We start from the raw sequence: 12,738 nt of genomic DNA on the forward strand, positions 1-12,738 counted from the left end.
TAACCATTAACAAAAGAGGAAATAGTACAAGTAAACGTTAAAAAGCACACTGATACCCATCACCTAAACATTATACAAAACCTGCGTGCAAAGGCATCACCTTACAACCAGAGAGACAGAGATCGCCTTGACCTTCCTCAGGACAGACGCAGTGGAAGTGGGTACAAGCTCTCATGATGCTGGTGGAGACAAGAGTGGAGGGACTCAGAGACCTTATGCCAGAAAGCTTTTGCATAGGTTTAATTTGCTTTAGTCCTCAATTCCTACTCATGAGTATTTAACGTGAGCATTGATCCTGAGTCCAAAACATGGATACAACTTTATGAATGAAGATATACATGGAAGTAGTATTCATAGTAAGAAGCTTTGGGGGAAAAATGTGTGTAAGTCCAACAGTATGGTGTCTGTCAAGTAATGGTGGGTGGTTTTATTTCTATGAGTATGTTTATGCAGGGTTTCTAGTGATTTGGCAGAGTAGTCAGGATGAGTTTTGAGGGAGAGTTGTTTCCTGTTTTTTGTTTTCTGTTTTATTATTATTATTATTATTAATCATTAGACAAGCCCTCATTGTGCAGCAATGTTGTCCTTAAACTCTTATTTATCCTTCCTCCACCTCCGGAGTGTTGGAATTACAGGTGTGCACTACCATAGCTAGCTACTTAACAATCCTTTTGCTGCATATATTTTTTGTTGAATATAAAGCAGGATATAAAATTGTGCACACATACATATCGCAACTATGTTAGTTAAAAAAATGAACAATGGCGTGAAATATACCAAATTGTGTAAGAACTTCAAACAAGATTTCTGAAAGGAATAAGGTATATGTAGATTTTTTGTCCTGCTTCTTTCCTATTCCTTCCAAATTGTATATAAACCGGAGCTGTCTTTTCCCATTATTTACAAATAAATAGCTTTATTCGTTTTCTGTCATTGTAACAACCTACCTGAGGCAATAAACTTTTGAAGATGAAAGGTTTGTTTGGTCCACAGTTTCAGAGGCTTTAGACCAACTAGTCCCATAACTTGGTGTCTGTGGTGGCATAAGTTATTCTGCCAGGGATATGTGGCAGCAGGATCCTATTAACCTCATAGCCAGACAGTGAAAGAGGGAGAAAGAAGAGGGACTGGGGTCACAAAATGCCATTTAAGGGCACGTAGCCAATGATCTAACTTCTTTCCACTAGGCACCACCTCCTTAAGTGTTCTATCTCCTCCCAATAACAGTACCACAGGGGCCAAGCCTTTACCACATGAGCCCTTGCAGGAAATTCTAGCCTCAAACTATCACAATAGACAAGTGCAAAATACAGAAGAGAGTAGATAACTGTAGGAGGTAAATGCATGCAGGCTAATTACTTGTAAATTAGATTGTGTACATATACATACTACCACACATATGCATGTGTTCACACACACGCACTTATCAACTGTTTTTAGCATGACCTAATAAACTACCCTTGAAATTTAAAAAATAGTAAAACCTGGGTTAAGAACTCTGTAGTCAGAGCAAAGAGTTCTTGTTACACAATGGTTTATAACTCTGTGCCGTAGAACATGCATTTACTCTTTCTGCTGGTAGAACCTTGTTAGACCCTTAAAGAATACATTCTTAAAAAATTATTTATTCTTGTATAGCTCAGTTGGTAGAGCACTAGCTTTGAGAAAAAGAAACTCAAGGACAGCACCCAGGACCTGAGTTCAAACCTTAGGATAAACAATAAATAAATAAATAAATAATTCTTTTGAAATGGAATGTTGTTATTACATGGGAAAAAGCTTATGCTTTGTTGATTTTTGATTCGTGGAGAGGGAATTAAAGCCAGGAAAAATTGGAATGATTTCTGTATTGATAGATAACTTGGATATTTTAAATAATACAACACATTGGAGGCACACCACCTCACTATTCCTTTGCCTAGAGAAGCTGTGCTTTCAGGCCTAGATATAATCCAACAGGACTTCTGATTGGAAGATTTTTTAATGGAAGAACGTATCGGTATCCTGTAACTCAGCAGGTCCACAAAACATTTGTTCACAGAGTATGCACACAAATGCACAAACACATACACTCGGAAAATCTAAAAATCTTTGAACCTTTTTAAAATATAAAGCCTATTATGGACTATACATGATAGAAGAAAAGATGGATTGATGTAGATAGATGAGTAGATGAACAGACACATGACAGATAGATAGATAGATAGATAGATAGATAGATAGATAGATAGATAGATAGATAGATAGATAGATAGATAGGTAAGAAAGATTTAATAAGCATTAACTATATTGTCTCTATTGAAACCTGGATAAAGATATATCATAACACAGTGATTTCAGATGATTTTGGAGCTATTGTGAAGTAGAAAGAAATTTTGATTCAGCAATTCTGACAACCCAAATCCATATTTGTAGAGAAAACAATAGCTCCAGGCAAAATAAATTCCTGTTGCCAAAGAAACACTATTTCTATTTTGTTCCTTAGGAAGAGATTATATATATTTGATTTGAGCCCAACAGAGAACCAGAGACAAAATTTATAATCTCACTCCCGCCCCCAGATTTAAGGCTTTCTAACTACAAAGGATAATTGATGTGATTTTCTATGTTAAAATTGTGCTTCATACTTGTTCCACATTGTGTGAATAGTACTGCACTTTTTGAAAACAACTAACTAAGTTAAACTCTGGAAATACGTTTTCTCGTTGAATAGTTAAGAAATTTTGTGCCAGGTGTGGTGGTGCATGCTTTTAATTCCAGAGACCTGGAAAGTGGAGATCATCAAGACCATTCTTAGGCAAAATGTTAGTGAAAAAAAATGTATCTTAACAAATAAGCCAGGCTTTGTAGTTTATGGCTGTAATCTCAGCTCCACAGGAAGCACAGGTAAGGGAAGTGTGGTTTGAGATCTGAACTGGGCAAGAAAACAAAAACAAGACCCTGTCTGACAAACAACTAAAATAAAAAGGAATGGAGCCATGCTAACATGTTAAGAACTTATGTAGCGTAAATGAGTCTATGTTTAAATCCCAGTACCACAAAAGAGAGAAAGAAAGTAACAAGGGAAAGAATAAACAATAAACTTTGCCTGCTAAGCAGAGATTTCTGTGTAATACTAGAAATGGTCCCATTGACAGTATTGCCCTTTGGAGAAAATTAACAAACAGGTCCAAATCCTTTCATTTGTAGTATTTTATCAACCTTATGAATTCTCACTAATTCTCCAAATCCAGGTTTGGTTATATTCTCTGTAAAACCTACCTTGGTCATCCTAAGCAGAAAGGATCTCATCTCCACCTTGTTTCCATTGGGCTTAGTATCCCAGTGGGCACCATATTGAAGGGTCAATCACCACCTCCCAAACAAAACCAGCAAATTCTCAGAGATGCTATCCACCTGCCCTCTGCATTCCCACATTCCATCCAACTCATTCATAAAAACCCAGCTCAAATTTGCATTCCTTCTCAAATCTGCCCTAGGGAATGTTATCTCGAACTTAACTACTTTGCATCAACTTTTATTTTAATAGTAGTTATTGTGTTATAAATGCTTGTTTGGGAAAATATCTGTTACACAGTAAATAATTCAACAGTTCTTTATTAAATAAATTTCCCTAAAGAAAGCCCAATGGCTTTCTCTGAATATTTACAATATTTACCGCTTTGTTGAGTTTCACTGCTGAGATTATAATGAAAACCATTATGTGCGTTTGAACCTCCTACTAATTTTCTTTTGAAAGTACAGTGAAGCTCAAACAGCTTCCTGGACAGGAGATGTGATACTTTCCTTCCTATCAATGATAATATTGTTAGACGGTACAGTTCATCAAACATTATTCCAATAATATTCAATTCTGGAAAGTGAAAAGACTCTACAGGACTTGGAGAATGTCTTAGACTTCAACTAGGAGAATATTTGAATATTTAGAAATCATTTTTGAGGTGGTAAACTTCAAGGTTAGAGAAAATTGGAAATTCATCTTGAAAATTAAGAAGTAAAAAAAAATTGAAAAAGGAGTCTTTCCTACTTGAAGAGACAGAAAGTTTTGTCCCTATCACAGTTCTCTGAAAAATGTTTGTTAGAGATATTGTTGACCCATCTTACCCTGGTCTATGACAAATATATGGTTTGGGTGCTTTTTAGGGATTCTTTCCTTCAGAAGATGGAGAAATATGAATATGAATGCTTATGTGAAAATCTACAAAACTAATTAGGCACATTTCTTGACTGATTGTTTTCCTTCCTGCAGAAAAATCTGTGACCCAGGCCTCACTGCCTTTGAACCTGAAGCTTTGGGGAACTTAGTGGAAGGGATGGATTTTCACCGATTCTACTTTGAAAATGGTACATTTATTCCAAACCCTCTGTAGCCTGCCCTTTCCAATTGCTCTGCCAACTTCAACCCATTTTCATATTCTTTGGCTCTTTTCTGCCATGAAAATTTTTGCCTTCAGCCAGTATTTTTTTGTGTACTTAAAATTAAAATTATAAATAGATAGGTAGACAGACAGACAGACAGGACAGACAGACAGATAGACAGACAGACAGATAGATAGACAGATAGACAGACAGACAGATAGATAGATAGATAGATAGATAGATAGATAGATAGATAGATAGATAGATAGATAGATAGATAGATAGATAGATAGATAGATAGATAGATAGAGTGTAGGCATATACATCACAATATAGTCACATGCATATACCCAACTAAAAAGTTTGGTATTTTGAAAAACAATTGCATCGCATAAAAAGTAATATTGACCAAAAACATCCATTAAATCCTAATGAATGTATTTCTTTTCAAAGTAAAATGAAAACAAAGGAGCATAATGAGAAAAACAAAAACAAAACTTTCCATTCATACTGCTTCAGTGGTCTCATAGGGCTTTAGTGGTCTCGGGGGAAGCAGCTGCATTTCAGAGGACGATGGCAAAGGTTTGTGCACTACAAAAATCCCTCAGGTCATCAAGAATAAAGTAAACCTGTAATTCCCTTTATCCCTGTCTTCTTTAATCCCAATGACAGTATTCAACCACACATCATATTTATATATGCATGGAGTGAATGTAGTCTCTGTTATATTTATATGGTGCATGGAGTGAGTTCAGTCTTTCAGGGGCGAGATGTCATTATAGGAATAATAACAGGATAATTAAGACTACTCTTAGTGACTAGGTGTTAGCAAGAATATCTGGTTTTTAAATTCAGATGTACTGAATGAATTACTTTTTCTTGTATACACTAGGCATTTACAGACAAGTTGAAAAAAAGTCAAGTGATACATTCCCATTCACAAAGCTTCAGTAAATGTTTTCAGCCTGTCTACATTCTAGCACTCTGATGAAGCAGGCCCTAGTCCTCCCGACTCTCAACTAAAACATTTCATCAGTCCATTAACATTTTAACCTATTTCAGCATAACTATATTTTATTACATTGCATAAATATACATTCTTCATTATGGGCCATCTTTTTTATTTTTATTTTTATTAAAAAATCTTTATTAAACAGAAGGGTTTACCTAAGTCAGGCAAAGAAGAATACATTTGCTTTTCAGCAATGTCACACCTTCCTTCCCTCTCTCCCAGTTTTTCCGCTCCCATCCCACCCACATTTTCAACATGGTGTCCAGTGAGTAACGTTGCTACATTTTAAAATTTTTTTAATTTGTTATTATCTTTGAGTAGTTGCACAAAGAGGTGCCACATAACAAAGCACTTTATGAATACAATGCATCACGCCTTCAACCTTCTCCCCTCCCCCTTTCAACCTACTCTCTCTTCCCTTACTTTTCTTAATTTTATCATATATACAATAAATTCTTATTTGATGATCATAATATCTTGTATAATTGAACAGTTATATCTGAGAAGGGGAAGCATGTTTGAATAACAGCTAGAGCAGTTCCATCCATTCTGGTCATCTAAATAAGAAACACCATCAATGAGTAATGGACACTAAATTTTCCAATCATTTTATCACTTCATAATCCTAATGGGTATGGCTCTCAAAACACCAGCGTCTGAAACCTGATAAAGACTACCTAAAGTTTTCAAAAGAAAACTAGAGGGCTAGAACCAGGCTATGTGGTCAGCCATGTATTGTCACAAATAGATGAACACAGCTGGAGACTGGTGGCTCACGTAATCCTAGCTACACACACACACACACACACACACAGTGGACAACCACAGAATGGACTCTCCTGCATGGAGCAGTCACAGGATGCTATGCAGAAACCAATACATGCCTTGGCCAGCGTTTCTTGGGGAGTGATCTCCATGGCTGATACAATATTATTTCCCTCTTCTCATCATCTCCATTAACAAAACCCACCCACCACAAGCTATCATAGCAACTGCCCCAGTGGGTCCTCCATTAAAATATCAGGAACTGCACCTAAGCAAGGCACTTAGTATAAATAAATTAAGGAATGAACAAGTGGCATTCCATTTTGTGATCTCAACTGAACTTATGACTGATTTGCACAGTTGATACAGAAAGTCCTTTTGTTGTTGTTGTTCCTTTGCATGGTGTTCGCTTTCAGCTTTGTCCAAAAGCAACAAACCAATCCACACGATCATCCTGAACCCCCACGTCCACCTAGTGGGGGACGATGCGGCCTGCATCGCGTACATCAGGCTCACGCAGTACATGGATGGCAGCGGGATGCCAAAGACAATGCAGTCCGAAGAGACCCGCGTGTGGCACCGCAGGGACGGGAAGTGGCAGAATGTCCATTTTCATCGTTCTGGGTCACCAACAGTCCCCATCAAGTAAGTAAATGTCACTTCCTTGTCACTGTGTCAGATACTTCTAATCACCCCCACGGTTGGTAGCATGGTCTGTGTTATTTACTGCTGGTGTGGGTTACCAGTGGAAGCTTTTTGTGAGTTGAGGCCTGACATGGGCAGTACAAGATCGTTTTAGATAGGAACTGGAAGCTACCCTACTAGAAGCTAATGCATTCGTTTACCATAGGGCTAAATTGGGTGAATTCGTATGATGGGGCAAAATATTTGTTACTTCATTTTGTTTCATTTTTGTGCCCATATTGAAGCTGGACCACAGGGCCTGGGCACTATAGCTTAGCTTTTTCACTCAAGCTGGAACTCCACCACATGAGCCAAACCCCCACTTCTGGCTTTTTCCTGGTTGGTTGGAGATAAGAGTCGCACAGGCTTTTCTGCCCTGGCTGGCTTTGAACCATGACCTTCAGATCTCAGCCTCCTGAGTGGCTAGGATGGCAGGCATGAGCCACCAGTGCCTGGCTGTGATTTCATTTTCACAATTGGTAGAGGAAGAGGGTAAGGGAGGAAGCACAAAGAAGGGTTTCTGATATGGCCAATGTACTACCAAGAGCTTTTGCTTCCTACACTATCCCTGAGGTACTGACGCTAGGGAAAATGTGCAAAGCAATATGTAAAAAGTCCATCCTACCTTGTGTGGAAGTATGTTCTCACCTTGCCGCTTAATTCAGTCAAAAATCAGAAGAGTGCTTATTGTACATCATCTTGGTGCTCCTCCTGTTCCAGATACAGCACGAGGTAAAAGACATCGCCTTTAGGGAGCATCATTCAGTTTAGAAAGCAACTAATCACTGCCACCACAAAGAGCTATAAAATGATATTTATAATCAACTTCCTGGTGGAATGAATCACCAACGTGGCCCAGTGTTTATAACAGTATGGATATAGACTTTGACTATAACGTAGAATTCTGAATGAGATCTTACATGATAAGTGGAATTTGAAGACATGAAAAGATCGGACAAAAGGGAGACCATCAAAGGAGCATTATGGGAAGAAAGGAGTGTCAGGACTCCAGTTAGCATGATAAAACATAGTAGGTAAAGGAGGTTCCAGCTAGGTGGAAGGAGATAGGTGGTTATTGGCTACATAAGGAGATTGGAGAGGAAGCAAGGAGGGGAATTTAGAATTGGTTGGGAGAACTTTGCCCACTGTTGATTTCTTTGAAAATTCTCTCATCAGAATCTGGATCTCTTCTCTTTTCTTTCTTTTCTTTTTTCTTTTCTTTTTTTTGTGCCCATACTGGGGCTTGAACTCAGAGTCTGGGCACCTTCCCTTCCCTTTTTCTCTCAAGGTTGGTGCTCCACCACTTGAACCACAGCTCCACATCTGTTTTTTTTGAGATAAGAGTCTTGTATGCTCAATCTTTCTTACCCAGGCTGGCTTTCAACCGTGATTCTCACTTAGATCTTAGTCTGCTGAGTAGCTAGGATGACAGGCACAAAATCTGACAGGCCTGGTAAAATCAGTATGATAATACATGATCAGCCACAGTGGTTTACAAAGGCCTTCTCTCTAGCCTTAATAATCATATATCATTGCTGGATTTCTGCAATGTGGGTCAACAGAAGACCAAAAAGTAGACTAAAATTTATTCCTAAGTGAATAACCATGTTATCAAGAGGAAAACAAGAAGGGAATATGAAGAAAATGAAGACACCAACACTTGTGTGTATCTGGGCTTATTTTACCTCAAAGAGGAATGGACACAAATTGCCAATTAATACAGGTGGGGTTACATTTATACAGTACTACAAGGCTAGGCTCTCTTGCCGTTCTGGGAAGTTTAATGGGTTAGAGCCTATTTAAGACAACTTCGTTTTATGCCAGATGGCTTAAATGGGCTTCTCTTAATAGGCCACAGTGTATTCCAAATGGGAGAGAAAACTTCTCAGGAGGCACCCCTTTGTGGCAAAACATCTAAGGCCTGAAAACCATTCACATTGGGTCTTGTAAGTAATGTCCTGCTCTGTGCTACTTGGTGATTGGAGCTATGGACTGAAAAGTTGCATGGCTGTTTCTCTTCCCTTTGAAAAATATTCGCACTGCATTATACTCAATGAAACACCTACCAGGTCTTTGAAAATCCAGTGCAATTTTGCATGAGCCCTAACATCTAACAGTGAGCACCATTTTAGAGCATAACCCTTACTTGAGAGGTCATAAGTACCTTTTCTCAGTATTTGGATTGTATCATTCTAGACCTCTGGAGTTGCCATGTCAATAGTTGGTTATGTATGTCTGGTTCAGCTCAGACAACTTTCAATTATCCAGAGTAAGTTATATTAAGTTTTAGAGCCTGTTGGTGTCTTAATTCTTTTTTCAGAAGTTACCATTACTGTAAGCAATTTGCAGTGGTCAGTATGTAAATGAGTGTAATACATGCTTCTGAATGTGTGATGGTTGTCTATGATGACAATCACAAGAGAATCAACCTAAAATTTAAAATGTCCAAAATGAAATAATACCAAAGGATAATTGAAAGTTGACTATGATTAAGTTTATGTTCATGATGATGGATTCAAAGACATATGGGTTGGAAATATTTTTTGTACTCAAAGATGACCTCTAAGCTGGGCACCAGTGGCTCATGCCTGTAATCCTAGCTATTCAAGAGGCTGAGATCCGAGGATCAGAGTTTGAAGCCAATCTGGGTATGAAACTCTTATCTTCAATAAACTACTCAGAAAAAGCTGGAAATGGCACTGTGGCTCAAGTAGAAGAGCACTAGCCTTGAGCACAAAGAGGCTCAGAGACACTGCCCAGGCCCTGAGTTCAAGCCCCAAGACTGGACATAAATAAATAAAGGAATTACATCAAACCTTTAAGAAATAAGTTCTCAGCTGTTGCTGTACAAAATTAAATACAAATAAGTACTCTTTTCTCCATCTTTTAGACTATATCTCTTGCTGAATTGGCTTCAAGATTGATTTCCTAAGTAGTCTAAAAACAAGAAAAAGCTCAAGATAAATTTACACTATGAGTGTGTTTCAACCAAATAATATTAATGTATTAAATCTGTTTAGTAACTATGAATGCTGTTGACCCTGTCTCTTTATTTGTGTGAACAAATAGACAGATCATACCGGTAACCTTTGTAAATACCGTTTTTGTTAAACATTGTAATGCTCTCGACTAAAAAGTTCTTATGCCTAGTGTTTTCAATCTAATCTTCAGCTGAGTTATGAAAAGCCTAGCTTTGTCCCCTCTGTGGCAAAGCAGTTTGATGGTACTTCGTCAACCCATATAACTTATTTTTCCTCCCCTTTCTTCTTTCAGCTAATGATCAACAGTGCCACTTCCGCATTCTCTGTTCTCAAGGCACCTGGAGAGTAACCTTGGACCGTCCTCTCCTCCTCTTCATGCATGGTTCTGAGTGCATGAAGTTGTGAAGGTCCTCGTGGCTATGTGATCATCACCCTCTCATCTATTCCTTCCTATACATTGTTTACACTTCAACTACCAGGCTGGGATGCCCAAGGCAACTTCAGTTACTGTTGGCAAACAATGGGGGGAGGTCAGACACACCAACAAAGAAGTCCACAATATTCCAAGTGCAACCTTTTCATCAACTTATTTTGTGTATGCCAAGATTGAACAGACTTAACATTTTTGTTGTTTTCTGAATGACAGCAAGTATGAGAAATGCAAAAAAAGAAAAAAGAAATTTAATTCTTTGCTGTTAATCTGTTTTGATTTTTCTTATTCCTTTCGTTTTTTTTTTTTTGCAAGGCAAACACACACACACACACACACACACACACACACACACACACACCTTCAGTTTCCTAGTATGATCCTGGTTAAAATGGATGGTTCTTTTATGAGTGTTTTGTTGTTAAACAATTAAAGTGGGCTTGATATATGAACAAAATTACATATGAATGTAGAAGAAAGAATGTCCTGGTGAGATACTATCAAAGCCATGTTGTTTTAGTCAAACTGTGTAAACTGGAAAACAAGTCATTTACAAGTTTGATCATTTCAGGGCAGATGCACTATTCTGCTGAATTCACTAAGGTTCTTTTTTTTTCTTTTTCACATCTTTATGTTTTCTTCACTTATCCTATTTGTTTACTACTTTTGTTTGCTTTTGAAATCTTCTTTTGTTGTTGTTGTTTTCTTTCCGTCCCCCATTCTTTATACTTATTTCTGTGTTTGGCTGGTAGTATGTAAGAGCAAAATAGAAGTGAAATGTGTGCGGTGAAGGTCAAGTAGAAATGGAAGTCTTTTGGAGAGAGCTAAACTAGCATTTTTGATCTATTTAATTCTGCTCAAGCTCTGATTTAGCCGTAGGCATCCTAAAACATGATAGAGCTATTTGGATTGTGGAAACTTCAATAAAAGCAAGAAAGTCCCTGCTGTAAGTGAGGAATGATCTTTCTCATTGGGGCAATTGCCAGAAAGCCAAGCCAAGAGGAGATCAGAGTTTTGTGCAAAAGCTCCCTTCCACCTTGCAGAATAGGAAGCCCCTCCTCCCTGCCTGTCATTGAGCTATCTTTCTAAAATTAGAGTGCTTAGCAATGTTTTCCATTTTCATACATGTTTTGAACTTGATCTTTGTGACTTGGGATTTTTTTTAATTTCTCATTGTTTTCCTCTTCTCTCTTAAGTCAGAATATTATTGTTTTCCTCCAAGGAATTAAGATTTTTTTCCCCCAGTTTCAAACAAAATGAAAAGGGAAATGTCCCAATTTTTTTTTCTTCTATGCTTCTTTCTCGTCTTTCTTTGTTGAATGAATTTCCTGTGAGGCTTTTCCTCTTCCCTGCAATACTTAATAGTGCATGGAATCTCCATCTGACTTATGTTATCCATAATCACCCATACTCCTCAGAAACCTATTTTTAAAGCAGAAGCAAAAAATATAAAAATAAAAATAAAAAAATTTAAAAAATCAACAAAAAAACCCAACCCATCCCTTTTCTCCGATGCTACCTTTCTCTGTTGATTACGTATCACCGTAAATATTGTTGCTAGTGGATGTATGTAGCTGGGTTGAAGCTTTTCTGATAATTATTACACAAATTTAAAACAATATATATTTAAAATGAATATATACAGTAAATGTATTGAGCCATGTTAACCTGCCAATGAGATCTGTGAGGAAAAAAAGAAATGGCCTCATTTCTTTTCCCTTTATAATTTCTTTCACCTTTTTGTGAGGCGGCTCCACGTGACATTCATGTATTTAAAATTAAAAAGAAAATAGGTGTAGAGTGTTTCTTGTTTTTTACACTTTGAACTTAGCATGTGGTGTTGAAGTATTATCATAGATCAAGTTTGTCTTCCCCACTGCAATGTGAGGAAATTGTGATTTGTTCTCTCCGCCACAATTTAATTACACATTTATTATCTTCTATCATTTTGAAACACTGCAGTTTACCATGGGACACTGTATATATTTCTTGCCATAATGGTAAATGATTGATTGATATATTTAAGAGTTAATAAATTTGTGATTTCTGCTGATGTATGTGTCCATCTTTATTTCTTTCTTTTTACATTGATTTATTCTATCATTACTAACCTTAAGGAGTTGTACAAAGGAATTGCCACCCAACAAAGAAGAGGAGGGTATGGTATTTATGTGTGGTAAAAGACAATGCCAAGGGCAGAGTGTCCTTCAAGGATTTTATTTAGTACCAAACAATTTGCCCTTGGGGAGAATGGCAAGCTAATTGTTCTCTGCAGCATAAAACAATTGTCTCTCTAGGGGAAAGTCTGCTAAAAGAAAAAAAAAATCAACAATGAAAAGACCAGCCATAGAAATTTCACTTGACTGTTGAGATGTTCCTTGGCTAACTCCAATCTGAGCAGACAGTGATATTATCTCTAGTACATAGGCAGCACCAGTCACTTCCACCTGTCTACCCCACACTGTGAACCTGAGTGGACAGAAAGCTCAAACTGTTTTACATTTCCT

General features: G+C 37.5%; 1 protein-coding gene across 4 annotated transcripts in view; it reads left to right on the forward strand.

Moving 5' to 3' along the window:
* The window catches only part of Camk2d (calcium/calmodulin-dependent protein kinase II delta), a 258,154-nt gene extending 247,679 nt beyond the window's left edge, over window positions 1-10,475 (forward strand). For 2 of the 4 annotated variants that reach the window (XM_013023816.1, XM_013023818.1), the window contains 4 exons: window positions 4,250-4,344; window positions 6,553-6,781; window positions 8,672-8,766; window positions 10,094-10,475. In XM_013023816.1, the coding sequence (XP_012879270.1) occupies window positions 4,250-4,344; window positions 6,553-6,781; window positions 8,672-8,738 (391 nt within the window). In that variant the 3' untranslated portion in view covers window positions 8,739-8,766; window positions 10,094-10,475. Of the gene's footprint in view, window positions 1-4,249; window positions 4,345-6,552; window positions 6,786-8,671; window positions 8,767-10,093 lie in introns of those variants that run through there. The other 2 variants (XM_013023817.1, XM_013023819.1) reach the window with 2 other exon arrangements.
* Window positions 10,476-12,738: the final 2,263 nt, after the last annotated feature.

This window comes from Dipodomys ordii, unplaced genomic scaffold (assembly GCF_000151885.1).
Source record: "Dipodomys ordii isolate 6190 unplaced genomic scaffold, Dord_2.0 Scaffold70, whole genome shotgun sequence".
Classification (NCBI taxonomy): domain Eukaryota; kingdom Metazoa; phylum Chordata; class Mammalia; order Rodentia; family Heteromyidae; genus Dipodomys; species Dipodomys ordii.